Genomic DNA, 23812 nt, shown 5'->3' with positions numbered 1-23812 from the left:
GAATTCAATGGTGGATGCCTTGTTTTTAGACAGAAACAAATCCTTGTGCTTTCCTGGTGCCGATTTACTAATTCCTGCGGTGGAGAGATTTTTCTCCGTCAGAAATTGACGTGCTGAAGCCAAAGCGAAAGGACTGAGTAACTCGCATTTTGAAATGCTCGTGTTTTTGATATATGCGTGACAATAAATTTCACTTCGAACGTGTTTTCTATAACGACGTTGAAACGGTCATTTTGACGTCACAAAGTGCTTTCTGTGTCAGTTTAAGACAAAAGTAGCGGTAGCGCGCGCTACTTTTAAAATAGCGGATGCCCACCTCAGCTAATGGCACCTCTGTTTCCGCAAATAAAGCGAGAAGTTTTGAGGAAAATAAAGAAAGTTGTGCGCATGAAATCCACAGCTGAGAACATGGATGTGCAATGTCGGCAACAAAGTTAATGAAAGGAAATTGAACGAGCAATCAAAATTTGGAAAAAAACAAAAAAATGTATTTTCTCGATTTAAGTTTTGGGGAGCACTTGACGATCAACTTAATCTAAATTTTCAACCACCTGGTAGCGTAAACCTGGATACGACAGAATTACTGCAGTGTCAACCATGGTGACTCAACTACCTGCACCTCACTGGTGAGAGCATAGACTATAGAGCCCTGGCTGAACATGCCTGCCTGGATACCTTCATAAACCAAGGATACCATATAGACTGGCAGCTCTACAAAGTTTATTTCAAGATTTTGCAAATCCGACGATCGGATGACGTCTAACGTCTGACGTCATCGCAAAACTGTTCAAACTAAAACAACTCGAAACAAATAAGGTCGCAGGTTTTTGCCACTAGGGGGCGACGTGTTGATGCCCTACAAGTTGTGGGGGCCTCAAACAAATCCAAAGTTCTTTGTCTTGATAGCGGCAGATAGCTTCTGCTTTAAAATTTGCCTGAAAGAAAAACATTGAAGTTATTGTGACGCACAATTGCAATTAGCGATGGAACAACTTCCGTCATGCATCGCTTTGTTCCATCTCAACTTCCCACTACAGATGGTGACACCATCCAGGTAGAACATCACCATCCACGTGGATCTTGTATCAAACTCACTTGTTTGAATAGAGGGGCACGTAGAGACGCGATATGCAGGTGTTGGCGGTGGGGAGGTGTTGGTCGTCCTGGGGCCTGATGGTAATCGTCGGCATCGGTTGGAACCCGTCCTCGCTGGCTGGAAGAGAGGGCGACCCGGTCCAGAAGTAGAGGAGGTCCTGTCGGTCTGGGTGGGACAACTTGTCCACCACGGCCCAGAACCAGCGCTTGAACTGCGTCAGCTTCTCCGCTGAAGCGCCTGAAAGAACAAGATGGTGACGTCAGCGCGGGCAGACGACGAGCTGCTGACGTCATGCATTCGACAAGACACGTCACATCCGAACCTGACTTTCCGCTCTCGTCGTTGAACATCGTGTAGCTGATCAGAGTACGCACGTCAACCTGGCCGCAACCGTTCAGCAGCAATCGGAGATCTTCGGACGTCAGGCTGTTCACGGAAGACTTCGGGAGTACGTCATAAACGCCCTGCTTCAGCTGAGGAGAAGACATTCATCATGTGACTAAAGAGGCATTATAATCGTTCAAGTGGACATCGGCGGCAAACACTGCTGGTCCAGTTGAGGATCTTACCGGTGGAGTCATCGCGGCGACGCCATTCCAAAATAGTTTAACAGAAAGTTCTCACCTCCTCTAGATGTTTCCTGCAACATCCGATCATTCTCTGCAGAGCATAGCGACGAATATAATCCAACAAGTTGCTCCTGGTGACGTTCATGGAAGATCCTCCTGGTGCGAGCTCAACCTGCGGAATACGTCATCGACACGTCATCGTCTAGAGATTGAGTCTTTTTTGTGCTCGTTTTAAAAAAATTAAATCGTTTATTTTTGCAAAAGCAATCTGTCTAAAGTTTAAATATTGGAACAAAATTTGTATTTTTGCCTCCCTGAAATATTAGTTCTGAAATGATCAAGACATCGATAAGTTGCCAAAACAAAACTTCGCCACTAAACTTTTCATTAAAACCTTCTTTTGACTTCAACATCGATCGAAAAGAATGCGCACTGTGATACAATAATCAAAAAAAGTATAAAGTAAATTTAGTAAATGCAAGTTTATTAAATTTACATTGAATTTGTCAATTTAGTGTGGTACTGTCTACTTTATTTTATTGTTAAGTTAACCTGTATCAGTCGACTAGTCGGTAGATTCACCAATTAAACTTTAAAGAACATCACAACACTCCACATTCCCCTATTCATCATACTAAGCCATGCAATGAAATAAATAAACTAATAAAATAAATTCAGACAAGGAGCAAAGGAGGTTGACTGTTAACATGGTCACCACTGGGACTGAACAGTCCTCATCCTCATCATTGGTAGCACTCTAAGTTGGGTGTACCACTTGCTGTAATTTAATTTGTAAGCAGCTGTAATTCAACACTTTCTTTTGCAATTCTTTGTCATGATCAATGAAAACAGTTATTCGATGTATAACAGACCGATGTACCATCTATATTCTATAGTATAACAAACGAAAAAAACAAATAAAACGGATAAAAAACAAAAAAACGATTACCAAAACGACGACTAAAAAACCGTATTTAACCATCCCTTGTTACGTCATACACGACCAGACATGTGCTACACATATGTCACCGATCTCACCTGGTTCCCGCCCTCTTCGCTCTGAAGATCCACAACAAAGGAGAGATCAAGCTCCTCCAAGACCTCACCACCATCTGCGTCCGCATCCACCACTAGACGGCGCAGGTTCTCATAAAGCGTCGGGTCGAAGAAGGCGAGATCGTGCCAATTCACCTGCAATGACATCACACTGCGTCACAATGCTACGTCAAACGAGGCCGGTGAAGTCATGACGTTACAATGGCTAACAATCACCTTTCTTCCGAGAATGAACTTGAGCACGTGACGACACAATGGGATCGGGCACAGTTCATTCTGGAGAAGACACAGGCCAACAATCCTCCCCACATTTCTATACGCATTCAATCGTAACTCGCTGGTGTCCCCCCAGGGGGCGAGAGAGTAGAGGCCCCTCTTGCCGGGCTGGAAGAACAATGGCGGTCCACCATCACCATCCTCCACGGGAGCATCTTCATCTACTGTGGAGCAACATCAATTCATTACGTGTCTGACGTCACTTGCTGCCAAATCACATGAACTATTTAAACATCCACCTTTTTCTGGTTTTTGAGCTTTTTCCTCTGAATTATTTTCTTGAGTGTCCGGGGAGTTGCCAGTTGCACTGGAGCCCTCCTTTTCATTGTTATCTTGTCCCCCATCAACGGGGGCCTCATCCTGTCCATCACCATCACGCTGATGGTAACCACTGGCACGCAAAAGCTCTCCGGCTTCCGCCACTCTGTCGTTCAAAGAATCTTCACTTCGCAGGAGCAAGAGGAGTTCATAAGCGGGAAGCTCTGCAATCAACAAACAACTCCGGTGTGCAATTATTGAGGTTCATCCTAACAACTCTCAAGTAACCATCTTCCAATCTCTGAAAGCAACATCCAAGAAGAACCCACCAAGCAACATCCAAGAAGAACTCACCAAGCAACATCCAAGAAGAACTCACCAAGCAACATCCAAGAAGAACCCATCAAGCAACATCCAAGAAGAACCCACCAAGCAACATCCAAGAAGAACTCACCAAGCAACATCCAAGAAGAATTCACCAAGCAACATCCAAGAAGAACTCACCAAGCAACATCCAAGAAGAACCCACCAAGCAACATCCAAGAAGAACTCACCAAGCAACATCCAAGAAGAACCCACCAAGCAACATCCAAGAAGAACTCACCAAGCAACATCCAAGAAGAACTCACCAAGCAACATCCAAGAAGAACTCACCAAGCAACATCCAAGAAGAACCCACCAAGCAACATCCAAGAAGAACCCACCAAGCAACATCTGGGAAGAACCCACTAAGCAACATCCAAGAAGAACTCACCAAGCAACATTCAAAGAAGAACTCACCAAGCAACATCTAAGAAGAACCCACCAAGCAACATTCAAAGAAGAACTCACCAAGCAACATCCAAGAAGAACCCACCAAGCAACATCCAAGAAGAACTCACCAAGCAACATCCCAGTGATCTTCGCCGCCCTCTCAGGATCCACGGATGAAACTTTCGGATACAATCGATCTCCGATCGCCTGCTTGTTCCGCTCCATCGAATATCCCTGCCCTGTTATCAACACGTCATTGTCACGTCATAATCAAAGAACATTTGAAACCGCATTTGTTTTGATTCACTCACTGCTTCCTGGAGCTCTCTTGGTATATGGCTGGGCCTGAGGGGAGAGAGGCACAAATGGAGCAGAAGATACATTTCCCCTGCGTCGGCCAGCGGCCAGTTCATGGTATCTGGCCGAGAGGAAGGAACGAAGATTGATGTTTCGATTCGAAGTTCCACTGCCGCTAGATGATGCTCCAGAGCGTGAGTTTCCGGCTGAAATGTGAATTGGATGACGATTAGATTCTTCACAGCTGTATTTTATCCTGGAAAGCTGACTATCTCCTTTAGCCAGCTCAGAGCAGCCGATCTTTCATAGCTTCACGCTGTTCATGAATGCAGCAATTCGTACGTCACGCTCTGATGGTTTCAACCGACGTAGTGTAGGGGTCAAAAGTTGAACTTCGTTATTTGCTGGGCGAAGACCAAGAACGATTGACGCATGAACGACCTAACTACGTGTCACTCACATCTGGACGTCCTTTCCTCTCGCTCCCTCTCACGCTTGTAAAGTCTCGCCACTAGGGATAGGTGGATGGAAGATGACTTCCGGGTTGATGAGGAAGTCGAGCCTGGAAGCACGCCATCTAGCGAGGGCAGCCGTTCAGAGGTGAGAAGGGCGTCACATATCGCTGTGTAGAAGCTTCGGGCCACTCCAGTCCCCTCGCCTGGCTCGTTATCGAACAGAACCTTAACCTGAACAACGCATGGCGTATGGTTATGACGTATGAGTGTCGTAACAACCGTCCTCGGCTCAAGGGGCTTACCCTGGATACGACCATAGACTGGGAGGATCCGCTCTTCCTCTTGGCGTGGGTGTTCAGCTGCTTGAACGTCTGACAGATGAGCGGATCTCTTTGACGCTCCACGTTCAGGAGGAGGTCCACTGACTGGTTGCTACGTAACCGTTCCATTTCCTTGCGGAACTTGGACTCGCGCACCTATTGTGAGGCAACAAAGTGAAACGGATTACGCACCTCCAAACAGATCCCACCACATACGGGGCACATCCACCCCCTCATGTTTTGCTTTCGTTCAAACAAACATTTTCTTACATATTACAAATATTATTGTGATTGATGTGACGTACAATACTGTGATTGTTAGATCATAATTTTTTCGAGTTATTTGAATTGGGGCAAAATTGCACCATTCGTGAGATCGAACGTCACTGCATTCAGTGACGTCACCTGGATGTGGAGGTTTGCCAAGTCGGCCACGATCTGAGTCCACGCGACACAACTGAGTCATGATGACGCAACAATTACCTCGAAGCCACCCAGCTCGTACAGGATGGACTTCGGTTCCGCGCCGACGTTATCGAAGAAGATTCTGCTGAAGAGTTCCAGAGTGAGACGGCACCTGCCCAGGACGGACTGGGCCGATTGAATCTCCCTTGTCACTTTCTCCTAAGGGGAACAAAATTAATAATACATGCCATGTCTATTGCCACGCACAGGGATGTTGTGAGACTTCTGCAGTTTACCTCCATAGTGCGGTTTAGAGATGGGTCATCTACTGATGCGTCCTCAGTGTCATCATCTTCCATTGCGACTGTCACAACTCCTCCGGGAGGAGGAAGCTCAATGGGATCTGAACAACATTTACAAGTGAACAACAAGCTGGTGATATTAAAATCTACAAATGAACAACATACCAGCAACAGCGGACTACATTACCATCTGACTGGAGTGGTTCCTCTTTTGAATTCTCTTGCTCTTCCACGTCCATCACTTCATCACTCTTCAAAGACGGCTCATTGGCTGGAAGTTGATCCGAAGAATCGATGGGATGCTGCGAAAGATCTTCTGCTCCGACGTTGCCTCCAACAGCATCTCCCTTGCGATCAGGAGAGGACTTAAGTAAATCTTCAGATACTTTCAAAGACACTGGAGATGCATTTGAAGGTTCTGGATGATGAGATCTTTTAGGAGAAATTGAAGTGGACGAGTTATTCTTTGAATCTTTGCTTGATGCAAACTCTTTCCTGGGTTCGTTTTTCTTCGGGGAAGTCTACAAGAGAATATCATCCAGTTGACTTAAATTGTGATCATACATACGAGGAAATTTCCCTGTAGTATCAGAGTCGACCGACATGTTTCCAACGACAACGCAACAAAACAAAGTCGAACGTGCTGGATTCTTGTCAGGAAATCAATGATCAACATTTGAAGTCAATATTACTTAACAACTTGCGGCTCTCCATCATTTGCACCTACCACTGTAGAGCGAGCAGAGATGCTCATTGATGAATGATGGATTGGTGTGGATGGTCGTGCTCTCATTCTTCCAAACAACTCCTCTTTCCTTGATGTGGGACGCAATAGATGAGGCTTTTCAGCGAGAGGTAGAGCAGTCGAAAGTGGGACCTAAAACATGATTATTCGACAGTAAACCAGTTTGTTGAACATGACATTGCCAGATAACCTCTTAATGCGCTGATTCAAACTTGTGTTTGATCTTTCACCAATTGAGACTTCCTAATAGAACCCTTGTAGCAACAAATACGATTCAATTGAGCGCCCACCTCAAACGAGTGGCTGTCAGAGCATCCTAGGAAGGTCATCGATTCTGAGCGTCGGAAGAAGGAGGAGATCGGGTGTGCAAAGCCGGACATTTCATCACTCCCAGAAGCCTGAGGTGGCTTGACAGGGTCCGACTGAAGTGCAGCGGAGTACAAGTCATCATTGCAGCTCATGTATTCCTCTTCCTCCTCTTCATTATCGCTGTTATCATATCTACAAAGAAGAAGATGGATGATACAAAGATCAGGTTAGAGTTGCCACACGCAGCGTTGCAGAACCTACCCGATGTCCAACGAAATCTTCTGCGATCGCGTAAATGCGTCGTCCGATTTTTCTGTGCCATCGTCCCCGCTCGATAAAGAGCGGAGGTAGTAAATGTAAGCGTCGAGGACGTAAGCGATGTGCTTCAGTGACGAAATGTCGATGGTGGGTAAAAGATCCGAGTGCTCGTTGCTATGGGAACGCATCAGTGAGAGGGCATACAATAAGAAATCCTGAAACAATGCAAGTTGTGTTACGTCACAGTGGCAACAGGTACTTTCTGCCGGTACTATCAGGCATCGCCCCAGGTAGACTTCGTAGGGAAAACCACGTAGGCTACGTAGTCTGGTCCTACAAGCTATGTCAAGGGATGGCCACCTCCTCAACCAGATTGTTCTAAACTCGCACTCCCAAAAGCCCCAGCGCTTGAAATCTCGACGCCCGTTCTCCCGACATGCTGCAGCTATGTGCTCGAACTTCCGACATTTCCGAAGTTTGGAACAGTGAATGGAGAGAAGTTGCGAGACCAACCCAATTCACAGTCCTTCCCAATACCAACACCCCACCTGGAGCAGAACTACCCCGGAAGGAATGGGTGAAGCTCAATCGCCTGCGGACTGGAGTGGGCCGTTTTAGCAGCAACATGTTCCAGCAATGGGGCTTCGCCGATTCACCATCTTGTGCGTGTGGCTCAGATTTTCAAACTGCACACCACATTATCTATCAATGTCCTGTATACCGACCACAAGATAGACATGTGGACCTAACAACGCTCGATGAATACACAATCCATTGGCTGCTGCGTCTGGATGTAACAACGTAATCTGTGGCGGCCTCAAACGCAAGAAGAAGAAGGCAACAGGATGTGACACCAAATGACACGAGGGACTCACCTGTCTCGCCGAGGTATCCTCATTCATGCCAGTGTGGTGCCGGGAGGCGTTGCTGCTACGACGTGTCGGACGACCTGTGCACAAATAGAAACTTTAGCTTGCTGGTCACATAACGCACCCATGACGTGCTAGTGATGTCATATCACCTTTGAAGTGTGGATGATCAGGATGAGACGGGCTGGAGGCCATGGAGACTACTTGGCCGTATCGTAGTTGGGTCTCAGTCGCTTCAACGACAGTGATGAGCCATCTCCAGGTCTTCTCCAGGAGGTGGTGGGCATGGCTCTGGAGCTCCAGAGACTCCTATGGATGCAAAACATCAATTAGCGATCAGTGGAGCCCATCAGGAGCCCTCCTGCAAAGTCAGCTTACCTTGTACGAAACCTCCAGCATCGTGTTGAGAGTGGTGGACGTCATATAGCTCCCGTGCTGCAGCGACGAGAGCAAATGACCAATCTCTCTCGCGCATGTAGCGAACAGACGCGATAACTGGGCGTTGGTGATCGATGTGGAGCTCGCGAGCTCGCTTGGTGGCGCACTTTGCTTCGGTTGAGTAATTCCATGACGTCTATCCAGTAGACTATTGATGTAAGCTGCAATCACAAGATGGGATGACGTCAGTGAACGGCTTGCACTTGGAAGCATCAACTCATACCAGCCACAAGGTAGTGACATCATAGAGAAGTTTGGAAGATGACATTCTCATTTTCTGGAGACAAGATCAAGAGAAGAGCCGCTGCAACTACGTGGCACCTCGTGGGTAACACAGGAACTCACCATTCTCCATAGATCCCTCGTTCCTTCGCAAGGAGCGTGAGTTGACGTAGATAGTCCCCCCGCTGCTGTTGGAATTGAGGGGGTTTGGAGGGGGGCGGGAACTTCCCGAGTGGCGAGGCCATTTTATGGGAATCATGGAAGTTGGCCCCATCGCCCATTCCATGATGTGGGGAACCTGCCTCGTGCGCGCTCGCTGCTCGCGGGTTTGCCGCCTATAGTAATACAAACCTTTGTGACGTCACAGTCATTAAAACAAATGTGGCTTGATGACAAAACAAAGAGATGACAGCATCAGCGATTTAAGCGACATAAGTGGAGCCACTTGGACGCAATGATGATCCAAACATGCAACCAACCTTTCCAGATTCACTTCCTCCTGCCAAGTATCAGAGTCAGTATCTTCATCATCATTCTTCCCTGTCTTGTGATCATCCACAGCATCTTCATCTTCCTCATCATGGTGTGACTCGCCATCTCGAGATGCTATTCCTCCAATAAATCCTGATGGCTGCTCAGCAAACCATAATACATTTGTAAAACATGAACAGAGCTTTCGAACAAGAAAATTCTGGAGAGCTAACACGACCAATACATTGTCAAGCATTAGCAACGGTAACCAGACTTCAAGATAAGAATTTTATTTCTAAGTGACATCATAAACTTTGAGTGCGCACTTACGGGATGTGGAAAAAGAGCTCAAGACATAAAAAATAAGCTATTTTAAACGATGCTTGTCATTATTAGCTACATTGATACGTCATAAATCAAGATAAACCTGCTCGCTGTCGTCACTATCGGCGCTATCACTGTCGCTCTCTGGAGCAAGTTCGATGTCTGTGAGTTCCATGTCACTCTCCTCCTCATCCACGACATCCCCATCCCTCCCGTCAGTGATGTCCTGGAACAAAGAGAATGAGATTTCATTAAATGCACAAACTGGATGTTCATCATTCACAGGATGAACAAACTTAATGTTTATTGGATGAATAAACTGGAGATACCTGGAAGAGTTGATTGAATCCCGCAACCGAATCTCCTTCCAGAGGTTGTGTGTCCTGAGATGCAGATGGATGATCGGATTCATCGTCATTATTTGCATCCTGATTCTGTATCTCGTTCCTTCGCTCTGTATTCCCGGAAGCTAACCTCCGAGCCTTTTGTTGCTTCATCCTCTTCCGGGACTTCCTCGTGGGAGTCTTCGTCTGGTAAAAGCAACAGAGTGTAAACCAACACAATCATCACAACTTCAAGAGATCATGACTCTACAAACCTGCTTCCCGGGATCGCCATCTTCGTCGTCGTCATGCCGAAGGTTCCTGTGACGTCATAATGTGTTAGTCAATGACAAAGTTGATGAGACAACTGAACGAACAATCCGTTGGGCGAAACTATGTCGCGGTGCGGTGGTAGATGCAAGGAGACCGATGAAGAAAAAAACAAAATAAAAGGAATAAGAATACCTGGGAGGGAAAGGCTGCCTTGAAAATATTGCAGAACTGTCATGGACCACATCCGCATTGGTGGGGGCAAGCGCGTATGGGGCAGTGGGACGGGCAACCCCCATTCGGACAGGGGCAATTAAAGATTCAGCAGCTTCACAAAGCTCCTCAACAGAGAGAGTGATGAGAGCCTAAGTAACAGAATAAACGTTTCAGTTCAAAAATATCTCTTCGTTCACAATTGAACAATAAAGACCAGTTTGCACTTGCTTACCATAAAGACCCGTTTGCACTTGGAGATAGCCGACTGATTATACACGGACATCTTCACCGCGAGTTTGTCTGGAGGTGATTGCGCGGTCAGCACAATGAACACGCGAATGACAGATCGAAGAAACCTTCTCGCCATCAGAATTCCATCATCATGGTCCCGGTGCTTGTTCACCTGAACAGCATGGATCAGTGTCTCCAGAAGCCTGTCCAGATACTCTGTGTTGGGGCACTGGACGATGATCGCGTGCGTAAACGCGTCCAACCGCACTGTGCCTGAAGAAGGTCATTGTTGATTAATACACTTGTACAACATCCAGCTATGACAAACATTGCATGCAGTTACAGTGACTGCCGCAATAACATCACAAAGTGTTGTTCTGTTCCTTACCGCTCTGCGCCGCCATGAGTTCCTCATCCTCCGGAAGCAGGTTGACAAATGAACCTTCCTTGGAGTCAAGTCGAGAGCTCATGGAAAGATCATCACGTCGGTTCTTGCATCCACTGAAGAGCAAAGATCGAACGGCGTGCCAGTCGCTGAGAAGTTGCAGCAACGCATCGCGACAAAATCTGGTGAAAAAATCCAAATATTTCAATGAGAACTTCAACTGGCCAAGCACCAAAATGAAAACTTTCACATAACACTTTAACAATTTTGTCAAACGTTTGTTTAAAAATATCTGGACTTTCATATGCTTCAAATTATTTTGTCGCGTTACTACATCACGTGTTTAAAACAGAGTAACATGTGGTGCATGACTGAAAAATTAATAACGAGTCATCTCACTTACTGAGGGGGTCGGAGGTCGTGCTCAGGGAGTTCTTGTTCGCTTCCGTGCGCGGACGACTTTGAGGTGATCCGAGACATCCTTGAGCGGAAAGTGGAAACGCTGATTCGCGCGGTACGCGGCGGGGGGTGGAACTGTCGCTGCTCTTCGCACTGACGGGCAACAGTTTGAACCTGAAACATCACAATGACGTCAGACCTTGGAGGAACGTTAACAACATAAAATATTGTTTTAAACTTTTCCACAGCCTCTACGAACCAGAAAGTGGATGACATGTTGTCCGGCCGAGTCGTAGCGTTCGTACAGGTTGGTGGTGTGCAAGAGCATGCGTAATAATGCCATCCGATCCGGTCCACTGCCTTCCACCAATGAGCGACAAGCACATTTCTCCCAGCAGTCGCAATAGGCGGTCGGGCTCGTTCGTTTCAACCTGCGGAGGAAATGTATAAACCAATCAACGACTGATCTTTACGCAGACTCGATTGGATGACGTCATATCTGCGGACATAAAGTCCAGCAGCGGCTGTGCTTTGGTTCGGCTCGTGTCGTCAGCAGGGCAACCACTTCTCTTCAGAGACATGTAGCGGACACAAATCGGCAGCATCGACAATGAAATCTCGAGTTTTCCATTAAGTGCGTGCTGATCTACCGTGCCTCGGAGGTGTCATCGAAGGCAACCCTGTCGTTCCTAGGCAACCCTGTCGTTCCTAGGCAACCATTGACAAATCACGAGACACTCACTTGCAGTCGTGTCCTTTGTGACAGACGCGCGCGCACTCAGTGCAGCAGCACAGACTCTCCGTCAGCCCGCAGGTCAAGCATTCGAAGATATCCTGCAACAGATGACGCTCAAAGTCGATTACGTCATGATAAACTCAAGCTGTGGCACGTTATAAACTGTTCCATCCGTCATCACCAAGCAACGATGGTCGTCAAAATCATATTTGTCCTAAACGTGTCCGGATGATGAATGAAGTACCAGCTACAATACGCCAAGGAACTGAAGAAGCAGCAAATTTAGCGGAGTAAAATCTGTAAGGAGCGTTCGTCGTGATACGACCATCACTGGTCTTCGATCGTTATAGAGCGTCATGCAAGTCGCATGAGCAACATCGCGTCATCACAGCGTAGCAAGACCTGGTTGATGTGGTGGGCTCCTGTCCAAGTGAAACTGCAGGTGTCGTTGCAACAGAGCATGTAAAGGGGGTTGTCATCCGGACTGGATTTTGGGGGGTACAGCATGGACAGCAACACGTCTTGGTTGGCCGGCTCCATTGAAAAATCCACTCCAGGGATTTCTAAAATATAAGAAAATTAGTCATCTCGGCAATCGATCGATGCTAATGATGAAAGCACAAGGCTGAGTGCTCACTACATAAGAGCGGGTATTGCGTTCCGCTACCTCATGAGTGAAACACGTGACTATCATTGTCTTACTACACTCGACTGCGGAGACACAAACATTCAGCTTACTGGTGATGTTCTCTTTCATGTCGCTGCTTAGTTCCATGGAACGATTGAATGCCGCCTTGAAAACGACCAGCGCGGCAGGGTAGGCACGGTGGGCGACTGCAAACATGAAGGGAGTGTACCCAGATGCGTCCCTGTCGATGGTTGCATGATAAGTGATCACCGGATATCGCGACATAAACGCGCTATGACGGACAATCAAAACGTTAGACCACACTATGATGCAACAAAGAAAGTTGCTCGGTACCTGTGAGTGAGAAGTTGCTTCAGGTGAGGCTGGATGCAGGGGGAAGAACATACCAGCTTGAGGATTTCCAATGCATCCCATCGCGATCCCCGCTCCTTTACCCTTGCTCCCACCTCCGTCCATGTGTCTTTGCTCTTCCTCATAGAGCTGTTCATCGATAAATTCATCCCCTCTTCTTCTTCTGTGACGTCATAATACGCAGTGACAAATTTCAATATCAAAAATTCAAGAAACTAATCGCAAAGCAACGGTAAGACTACGTCATCGATGCAATAATGACCGCCAATCACCTCTTCTTTCGTCACCAACACTCTTCCATGACGGCATAAGCTCAGGCGGCCACGTCATAATTGGACTTCCAGCAGGACTCGCCGACTTGTTCATAAGGTCACTCGCACTCCGGTACATTTCCTGGCAATGAAAATAAATTTCAAAACGTGCCCGACCCTTTGCAGATTCTGCAAAGTTCAATGTGGTTTGATGTGGCTTGCAGGTGGTTTCTTTATACGGGCTTGTGTTCTTCGAGACGAACCAAAGCAATGTGCTCCCACATCTACACTTACCACACCACGACCCACTAACATGGCGTTCGCATACTTTTCTTACTTTTAGAAGATTTTGCTGGCAATGTGTTTCAAAAACAAAACTTTGTTGCTAAAACTTTTATCAAGTATTTTTATAATTTTAGTGATGATCCAATTTACTCGTGAGAACAAAACCGAATTTGGATGATGAAGTGAAAGCTAACATAGCACTGCAAGCGGCAACTCACAGAGAAGTTGGCACGATGTGGGTTACCGTCAGATGGCGCTGAAGGTGGTTTCGAAGAGGAGCTGAAATAAAGAAGCATCATTAAGTTTGTGCTCAGTCGCGATCAACATCCTTAGAATATCTTGCTGGTACCTGGGAGCACTCCTAGGGGGGGAAGTCAGGGGGGCTGACGAACCGAGGGGGCGCTTTGTGGCTGAAGATATCGCGTTGGCGATTGCGTTGACAGCTTCTATCTTTTCATCGATGACCATAAAGGAGGAGCTGGATGAGGATGCACCTGGAGGACAAAAGATGTTAATCCAGGTCCGATGTTTCATGCAAAGATACAACATCACGTGACTAACCGTGTCCTGGGGAACTCCCACTCTTGCTTCTTGGGGGTAACGGGGGATTCCTGGGAGAGTTGGACGGCTTGTTCTTCTCTGATTTTTCCTTTTCATCTTCTTTTTGCTCCTTGTTGGTGGATGGGATGGTCATCTCTACGCACATGTGGAGAACGTTGCGTTGGCCGTTGCAACGTTCGAAGGATAAACTCTGTCCAAAGGAACAAGAGGAATTGAAGACAAACGTCTGTGCTCCAATGCAAACACCAGAAAGCTCACTGTGAAACACATGGAGCAGAAACTAACCTCAAAAAAGAGTTCGGTCAATGCAGCGTCTTGATTGTTCTCGACGCTGGCCAACAATGATTGGAATCCTTTCAAATCTCGATCAATGATTAGCGGCATCAACACTTGGCCCTGGAAGACCAGAACAGACACGACCGAGCTGCAATGCATTCGGAGTGATGACGTGACCACTGAAGCATTATGGGTAAACTTATTTAAGGAAACGTAATTTCAAGTCAGATTCTAAAGCGAATTGCTTGATGACGTACCTTCCCCTGGCCGTATCCGGATGAACCCCCATCCCCATGCAAAATAGGGGAGGAATGTCGGCCCATATTGGATCACGAATGCCTCCGTTTTCATCACCAAGAAGAGGATAGAGCATCTTATTGTAGTCCCGGAGGAGAGTGGGCGAGCTCTGTGTGGACAGTTCGATGAGTGATAGTTACCATTCCAGGGTTATGCCGGGTGGTGATGTAAGACTAAAGGCGGATTCACACCGACGTCGTTATCGCGTCGTAAGCTGCTTTTGACGTCATCACGGCGCCAGACGCCGATCGAGCATTCACACTGGTACACGACAGAAAGACGAGAAGCGCTTCAAACGACGTTAACGACAAAATAAGTCGCATCAGCGCGGATGAATCTGGCTTGGTTGATTAAAACTGTTTGCTTGGTTCTTGGTTGTGCAAGGTGCATGGCTTGTTCTAGATATCTTGTATTCAAAATGTTTGGCTTTGTGGTTGCTATGACACTTTTCCTTTGAAACATATTTTATTGATAAATTACTTTACTTGACTAGAGATACTGTAGATGTTGCCAAGTTAACCAAGTGACTTCGAGAGAGAATGTGCTAAGAACAAAGACCGAAAATCAACGCAAGTCTGTGAGGTCACAAATCGTGAAAAGAAATTGTTACTCCACAATCGTTACCTATTGACCTGCCCTCTGATGATGCGCGACTTTTAGGGTTGTGCTGTGGCTGATAGACCTACAATACATTTATGTAAAACCTAGGTGTGTTCAAATACCTGTGGATTTTGCACCGGATAATCTGGCATGTCGTGTTCATGGGCTGCACAAAAGCTGCACGACAGTCTTTTGTCTTATTACCCAAAATACTAAGGCCCTTCCCTTCTTTTAGATGTGCGCAGTGATAAGACACATCATCAATTAGGGTAAATCAGTTTTTTTTCTGCTGTCTTTTTAGAAGACAAGTTGCTGCTGTTTTCATGATTGGCTAATTCTTTTGACTGAAAGTTACGAAAGCAGATTGTGTGGTGGACCAGAATGTCGCGAATGCGATCTTCACTGTGCGTATAATTTTGATATAATTTTTTGCTTTGATGGTCGGAAATAAAAAACATGATGGTGATGGACGACTTGAAATACTATGAAGATAACAAACTATAGCAACTACACAATATGCAGCCTTATAAGATCTTTCTCTCATATGAGACATCTTATCCTTATCGCAAGAGATGTGCACCTATCAACGATGTCGTTTCAGTGTAGTGTGCAGTGTGAACGCACGCGTCATTATCGTGTCAGATTGTCTTTTCAAAATCAGAAGGAACTCGCGGATTTCCCGATCACCATCTTGTCGCTTATCAGTGTGATTCCGACTTAAGCGAACAGGATTGCAAGTCATCACTCATCTCCAGATACAATCATGTCGCCATCAAGTGCCTTGCAACGACGCAGCCGCGTGCTCTCAGCTAGCGTCGAACCAAGGACGCTTGCACGATCACCTGGCAAGCTACAAGCACACAGGCAATAAAGCAGCAAGGCAAGTGCACTTGTACAAAGGTAAATTATATTTCAATGTTTGTACAAACCTGGCAGCAACTGAGCAGTCTGCTCTGTCCGGTGGAAGTGCTGGCGTTCACACCTGGAAACATAAAGCAACGTCACAATGGCGGTGGTCACGGTTGAACAAGCAAAAGGTAAAGTAAACTCACTCAAAAAGGAATCCGGCTTGGTGGGGAATCCCCGCTGGGTTAAAACCTTCCCGGATGTGAGGCTGAGTGAGATGTAGCTCAGTTTGTCGTCCTGCTGCGCAACCGCAGCAATTCCGTGCTCCGTGGCATCGATGCAGTGAAGGTTCATGTGGGAATCGAACTGCGGACGCAACAACAAATTTGCAACCAACAAGCAACACAAAAGCTTGGAATGAAAAGTTAAAGTTGTTTGAATCTGTGGCAGTGCAAGTAAAACTGGATGATTTCTTGGGGGGGGGGGGAGGTGAAAGATGATGAGATGCAGCGTTATCAAGGTCACCAGAAAGTCATTGGAAAGCATGCTTTCCAAAGGTTCGTGTACAAATCGTGTTGCTTGTGTCCGAAGATTCGTTGGGATTTGCAAACCAAACCTACATGTGGGTTGTCACCTGCCACTCGTCGATTTGTGCATATGAGAAAGTCACGTCTGCACCAACAAACAGTGGTAGTGCAACCACTCCTTGAATTGATGAAAAAATCAAATTAGATTTATTCACTGTCGTGGTATTGAACATGCAAGCCACTTCATTCGGCGCAGCCACGATTCTCACCTGAAGCCTGCGCGGGCACTTTTGGACGTAATCCAATGTCTTTGGGGCGTTCGACTTCACCGCGATGACGTCATCTTTATGGAGCAGACGACACGACGAAAGTATCTTCGCTGGATTGTTGACGTCAGAACATTCTTCCTCGCCATTGTTGAAGTGGACGGCAACGATGTTCTTGTCGACCTGCGTGGAGACAATGAGAGATGCCTGCATCCAATAAGACAATCACAACACGCCACACTGCATACCTTGGTAACCCTTCCAAGAGGAAGAGAGCGAACATCCTCTACAAACACCACATCCCGTAGATCCCAGATTACTTCACAACCTCCATCTTCGGATGAGGATCTCTTCCGCTTCCTTGAGCCTCCGGAAGTGACGTCATCTGGCCTGGAGTTGTCAGCGATGGTTTCCCACTTCCTGCAAACGACCGAGGTCAATGAAGCAGAACAACAACAAACTAATTTCCAAACGGATCCTCACTTTAAGTTTGTGGATTCCTCATGAGCAGCATCCGATGGAGGCGTTGTGGTACCTGGTAATAAGAAACAAAGAATACAGTCACTTGAGAATAATCATAAAAATAATGTAAATTAGACTTTGCAAGGCGGAACAAACTAGCAATGATGGATCTGCAATGTTATTTGTTTCAGATTCAAAAACCTTTGACTTTTATTTGTGAAGCCACAAACAACGATTATGACACAATACCATCGTGTAGTTACTACCTCTGAGATCACCTTCCATATGATCTCCATCGGAGAGGAGTTCAAAGGAGCGCTTCCCATCCAGAGTCCACAGGGACTGCTGCAACCTCCCAACCTTGGGGGCGCCTTCTGAAACGTTGATCGCTATCGCTCCCCCGTGGTAGATTGGAAAACTCCGGAGACACACTTGACTCCCTACAGTGATCTGTGACGTCACACAAAGACAAGAGTGGGTTAACAATGCAACCAAGGGCAGAGGAAAACTCCTAAAACCTCCTGGGTAAGCCGCAATGATTCCAACAACACGTCCTTGAACACGTAGCACTCCTATTAACTTACGTCAAACAATTTCGGTTGTATTTTAGGATGTGAAGCAGCGGTGACAACAAGGGCAAGATTGGGCTGGGCAAAGTTCAGGGAATGTGGGGAAATGTTGTATGGCAGAAAATTCTCACTAAGGATGAAAGGGAAAGTATATCGGAGCTGTGTGCGGCCTGCAATGCTATATGGTAGCGAGACATGGATATTGAGAGAGAGTGAACTGGCAATCCTGAGAAGAACGGAAAGGTCAATGGTGAGAGCAATGTGTGGGGTGAAAACGAGAAGGGAAAAAAGGACTGAAGAATTGTTGGATATGCTAGAGATGAGAGAGACCATAGACCAACTGGCAAGGGCAAATGGAGTAAGATGGTATGGACATGTGATAAGGAGGGAGGAAGGAAGTTTTCTTAGAAAGGCACTAGATCTAAAGGTGGATGGGAAGAGGAAACGCGGTCGTCCAAGAAGAACGTGGAAACAACAAGTGAAGGATGAATTTAAAAAAGTCGGACTGAAGGAGGAAGATGCAAGGGACAGGGTGAAATGGAGAAAAGGGATTAAAACAATTGCTGCGCGGAAACAATCGGCCACCCCCACTAGTGGGGAACAAACCGACGATGGATTATGATGATGATGATGATTTTCTCATTCGAGATGTTAGGAGCTCAACGACCCACTTAGAAAGTTAAATCTTTATCAACATCAGAAATAAACTTTATCCACCTCCTTATCATCGGAAGATTCTTTATCTAAACTCTGCTGGATGGAGTTCTGTGACTTCTCAATCATCTTCTTCCTCTGATAGAAAGGAAGCACGCCCCACCAGTAAACGCGACCTGAACAATCGGAAGTTACAATCACACATTGTGACAACACAGATCGGTAAGCAATCAGCTTGATGACGTCACCTTGTTCAGTGAGCACCGCAGAGTACAAGGAACACACGTGGAGAGATTTGGCGCGCTCTATTCTGATTGGCTCCGACGCGCAGCAGGGCAACTCTAGCGACACCGTATGGCTGGCAATACTTTCATCCATCCAAGTTGCAACAGCGCCATCAACTGTCACGACTGACGCTTGCACCAAGCACGTTGAAAGCAGGGAAACCTGGAAACGTCATCGGTAACGTTAGCTCGTATTGCTATGTTTACCATCGACAGCTCAATAGACAATTGTTAGCCAATGAACCTCCCATTCGTTACATGTTCAACGTATTTTTTCTTGCATTGTATCAAGAAGTATTTACATTAGAAATGATGTCTTGAGAGACGAATATTGATAAGTGCTTGCATGGCCACCTGACTTACATGAGAAAAACTATGATTATAATATTTCTTACTTCGGTGCATTGTAAACATTCTTTCAAATGCATGAAGATATGTAATCGCCGAAATCGCTTGGTAATGTTAGAGCTGATGAATCAACAAAGTGCCTCTCTACCAAAATTGTGTCAGCGAATTTGTTGAAGCAACCATCATAATAACCTCTCAGGTAACGCACCTTTTCATTGGCCAAATTGAGGGGCGTTGTACGGGGGTGAAAGGTCACTGATTGATACGGTTGATCGGCGCTCCACTTCCACTGACGTAGTACACCGTTGGTATCTACCGCGCACAACTCGCTGTGCATGGCGCCGATTTGCTGAAAGGCAATTCATTGTCTATGTCATCAAACAATGACGTAACAACACTGTCAAGGTGAAATACGTTTGAAACGGACTCAGCAATCAGCATGCGCTATAAAGTAAGTAAATGAAGCTCAAACAGACTTTTGAGAATAGTGTTGGGAAACACTGTGCGGAAACAAGATTGTTACCTTGAATTTCACAAGGTTCCCAGATTCTTTCCACCATTCCAACCTCTCACCCATCATAACTCCTGGCTCGGAATCTTCTCCTGGATGAAGACATTTATTTAAACCGGTTACCGGAGCGAGCAAAAGAAATAAGTCCTTGGCAGAGCAGAAGCTACGCCTGTGTCAGTTGATCAGCCCACCCAGAAGAACTTGCATGGCAATATGATGAAACAACAGAGCTTGTAAAACAATTTTTTAACCTTTTTTTAATTACTAGCACGGCTTGGGCAAGATTGAGTTCATCTTTCTAGGTCAGCCTCCCTTAACCACTAGATGGTGAACCAAAGTCCGACCACCATGTCAACTGAATGGGCCGCCAAGAATATGTTTATTCCAATTGAGTAATTGTGGAACTTCGTTCCGGTTAAATACAAAATAAAAGTTCTCAAGAACTAGTTCAAAGCAAATGATCACGTTGGCAGCAATTTTATAGCACCAACATGATAGATACCTCCTCTTCCTGTTCCTCTCCCATCGGATGGCTTGCCCGACTCCGACCAGTGGACTCCAGCATAACGAGCAAGCGATTCATCGATCCGTTCATCTCGAGAGGAGAGTTCACTCCTCCGGCTGGAGAATAAAGATTAACTGATCAAAGAAATACCAGAGCAAAAAAACTAACTCAAAGTGAATCACTTTGATGCCTACTAACGGGTGGTTATATTTAAAAAGTTATTTGTTGAAGCAATGAGTTGGTTCATTTGTTTGGGATTTGATATCCTATTCTCTTCCATTCATCCCAGATGTTGCACAAGCTAAGACATTACGGAGCTGCTCTGACGACTGACCTGGTGATTGTATATCCGAGAAGATCTTCGGGAAGCATTGTATCCGAGTCGATGACCACACGAGGATGATCTCCACCAAGAGCCATCCCACCATCCAGCAGGGACATCAGTTCCTCCCCAGGAATATAATCGCTGGCTGGATAACAACAAGATGCAAATTGCAAACAGTTTAATCTCGGGATGAAACTGAAATACCAAAAATGTCATAACAATTTTTACAAAAAAGGTTAAACTTCATTGCGCTACATTACATGTTGGGTTATAATTACAAGGTTTGGTAACTTTATTTCAAAGTGTTTTTAAACCAGACACGATTGAATAGCTGGAGAACAATGAGACACTGACCACTATCATCCATGTCATCATTATCCTCATCATCCCGACTCAACAAATTGTTAACAGCAAGGTTGACATCCAGATGGGTGCGCTGCAGTTCTCGAACAATGATTGAACGCGACTTTCCTTGAAGAACATTCTGGAATGTGTGGCAACACAATGGGTCATATTGTGATCACAGGTGAGGTAGATGCACTTTTGCACAAAACCGAAACACTCTTTACGTTCAAGATGCAGCAGAAGCTGTTACCCTCATTTCAAGCCAATCATAGACTATAGAGTAAACGCTAATAGTTGAGACCATTGCATTTATCTTCATTGATCACGCTATTGTTTCGAAGTGTTCAGTGACGACATCAGAAAAGCTTGTCAACAAAATGCTATCTCAAACGTTCATGCACTGTCTTCATAATGCATTAAAGTGATGAACAATTGTTGATGAAACTAAAGTACCTGGACTTGGTTGATGAGATCCTCAGGGACATGAGATGCTGGGACCATCACTTTCTGACCACCAGATAGAAGAGGATGGTTTCTTCCCCTCATGTTTCCAGCTCGAATGAGGCGGATCCCAGAGCTAGTTGTCACAGCATCAGCAGGTGTTGTGCCTGATGAACCACGAGTGGTCTTCCTTGCGGATCCTGAGGCGTTTGCTCCACTTGATGGCGATGATCGGATCAACCCAATTCGATTCCCCCAGCGAGACATTGAACCTAACCCAGTGTAATCAAGAAAATCCATGTTACTCCAAATAAAGGGCAAGAATTTGCTGTCCAAATAAAGGGCAAGAATTTGTTGCCCTTACAGGGATGGTTCCTTACTTTACAATGTAGATTTTAACGACTTGTTTTAGCCTGATGCTGCGGGTTTGCTGTGGTAATAGCGAATTGCACTTGCTTTTGGAACACTGTTTCCTGTAGCGCCTGCGGCTTTTTTCGTGTTTGCTTTAGTCTAGTTGCCGTTGTGAAATTTGTGCTTGGCAGGAATTTGAAACGCTGGCTGAAAATTAGGGCGTTTCCTCGGAATTTGCACCACTTATCAGGGTTTGATTTACATATGTAGTTTTACGTTGTTGTAGCGTTGCGCATTTGACACATGTTGCATTGCTTGAAGCAATAAGCCTCCTTTAAATCAATCGTTCAGCGTGAAACACAGTCAGTTTGTCAGTTTTTGAGTTTTCAGTATGGTTTCTGTCGGCCAGTTGTGTGGTGCCATATTTTCTCAGTCAGTTTGCCACGGATTCCTTTCTTGGAAGTCACGGTGTTAGTTTAATTATGGTTGGTGTAGTTTTTATGTTCTGAATTAGTTCAACTCGTTCTATTTGAATTCAAGGCATTATTTGGCTACAATGTTCCGACGTGGAAGTTTATTCATTTCTTTGCAATAAACTCATACTCGCAAAGTAAGGTATTGTTCTGAAGATCATCCCCACTACATGCTAGTACCCGGGATGTTGCTGTAGCAGCTACAGCTAGGTATGGGCGGATGTTCAGATCACAACGACGTCCGCTACATTCCCTAATCATGTGCTATGACGAATAGTGTTCAAGTCAGTGGGTCGTTGGTTTATGCGTTTTTTTTTGTTTGGCTTGAGGCTGCTATCTGTTGAGTTTCTATGTTGTTAGGCGCCATTGCTGTGAAATTGTGTTGATTTTGAAATTTTACAGTAATAACGCCCAACAAACTCAACAGACAGCAGCCTCATTTCAAGCCAAACAAAAAAACCGCATAAAACAACAAACCACTGACTTCAACACCATTCGTCATGACCAGGAAACTGTGTTTCGAAAGCTAGTGCAAACCGCTACTACCACAGCGAACCCGCAGCATCAGGCTAAAACAAGTTGTTTGTTTCTACACTTGTGAAGTAAGCAACAATCACGCTGCTAAAAGCGAAACTCAATCTATAGCATTGTTCCTTTATGTTACATCAATCATGCAAAACACGATGTTAAACAAGTATTCGTTTTTAAGAATAGATTTCCAATGTAAATAATGTAATTGTAATATAGCCTACTAAGCCAATATGGAATGCTAAAATGGTGACTTTTAATTAAACAATTAAGGAAATTAAAATGAAAGCAATTTTAACAGCCTACCGTACCAGACTTGGCTGCAAAAGACTTGTCTTTTTGGGGCTCATCAGACGATTTGTCAGATGTTGTAGGTATCGTAGCATTTGCTGTGTAAGAAATTCGACACACACTTCCGTCATCAAGCAAAAAAGCAAGATGCTCAGGACCAATGGCACAATCTTGTATCACACTCTCTTGCAAAGTTTGAAGGGCAGGAGGCACAGTTGATTCATAATTAGAAAATGTGTTTTCAGATTCACGTAGCAATCTGCAACAAACAAACACAGCAATCCAAATCAATTTATAACGTGCTTGCTTCAATGTGTTTGATTAGAAAGTATTTGTCCCAGTTTGAAAAAGCTTTTTCTTAATGACTCCATTACTTTGTTGCCAAACCATCCTGTTGAATGTGTACAACCAAAAGGATGTTGGTCCGATGCCCCAAGAGCAGGCAGCTCATGAAACCTTGAAAAGACACAAACTGACTTGTTTGCCTTCCTGCCACTAAATAAACTTTTCACAAGAATGTTTCATATTGTTGTTAGGTATAAAAGTTATAATGTGATCATAACCAGTCAATAAAATGAATAAATTTAAAGGTCAATAAAACCCCACAGCCACAGCTACTTATCCACTTAATAAAACATATGCATTTCATAAAACAGTAACTATTTGCACAAACTGTAATGTTAAAACCATGCAACTTTTCCTAAATCACTTTATGAGCAAAATACCAACTTCTCCTGAAACTTTTCTTCTTCATCCAGAAAAGCATGATTGCCTTTTGTTAACGGTTGAACAATAAAGCGAATGTTGGAAACAATCGGCTTCATTGGGAAAGA

At 45.3% G+C, this 23812-nt stretch overlaps 1 protein-coding gene across 1 annotated transcript; it reads right to left on the bottom strand.

Annotated features, from left to right (window-relative positions):
- Positions 1-698: 698 nt before the first annotated feature.
- Positions 699-23812, bottom strand: LOC145783054 (E3 ubiquitin-protein ligase UBR5-like). The gene is made up of 56 exons (XM_082594823.1): positions 23709-23812; positions 23000-23238; positions 21349-21608; positions 20905-21034; positions 20560-20695; positions 20223-20341; positions 19733-19812; positions 19418-19558; positions 18826-19024; positions 18641-18753; positions 17621-17804; positions 17376-17427; positions 17141-17312; positions 16896-17075; positions 16306-16465; positions 16183-16235; positions 14640-14762; positions 14366-14554; positions 14081-14270; positions 13869-14013; positions 13738-13798; positions 13256-13376; positions 12966-13146; positions 12764-12852; positions 12386-12546; positions 11990-12081; positions 11507-11678; positions 11252-11421; positions 10852-11030; positions 10465-10736; positions 10212-10381; positions 10022-10067; positions 9780-9953; positions 9527-9718; positions 9108-9259; positions 8752-8963; positions 8347-8567; positions 8121-8277; positions 7975-8048; positions 7103-7314; positions 6823-7033; positions 6515-6664; positions 5975-6308; positions 5782-5888; positions 5564-5704; positions 5063-5236; positions 4766-4991; positions 4320-4511; positions 4137-4247; positions 3237-3479; positions 2938-3161; positions 2704-2856; positions 1721-1837; positions 1419-1569; positions 1096-1324; positions 699-935 (listed from the first exon to the last, which is right to left on the bottom strand). The coding sequence occupies exons 1-56, from the start codon at positions 23801-23803 to the stop codon at positions 875-877; spliced, it is 8892 nt and encodes a 2963-aa protein (XP_082450949.1). The 5' UTR covers positions 23804-23812; the 3' UTR covers positions 699-874.

Source organism: Aplidium turbinatum, chromosome 14, assembly GCF_918807975.1.
Source record: "Aplidium turbinatum chromosome 14, kaAplTurb1.1, whole genome shotgun sequence".
Taxonomy (NCBI): Eukaryota; Metazoa; Chordata; class Ascidiacea; order Aplousobranchia; family Polyclinidae; genus Aplidium; species Aplidium turbinatum.
Note: the sequence above shows the minus strand (reverse complement) of the source record. Positions and strands in the feature narration are given on the sequence as shown.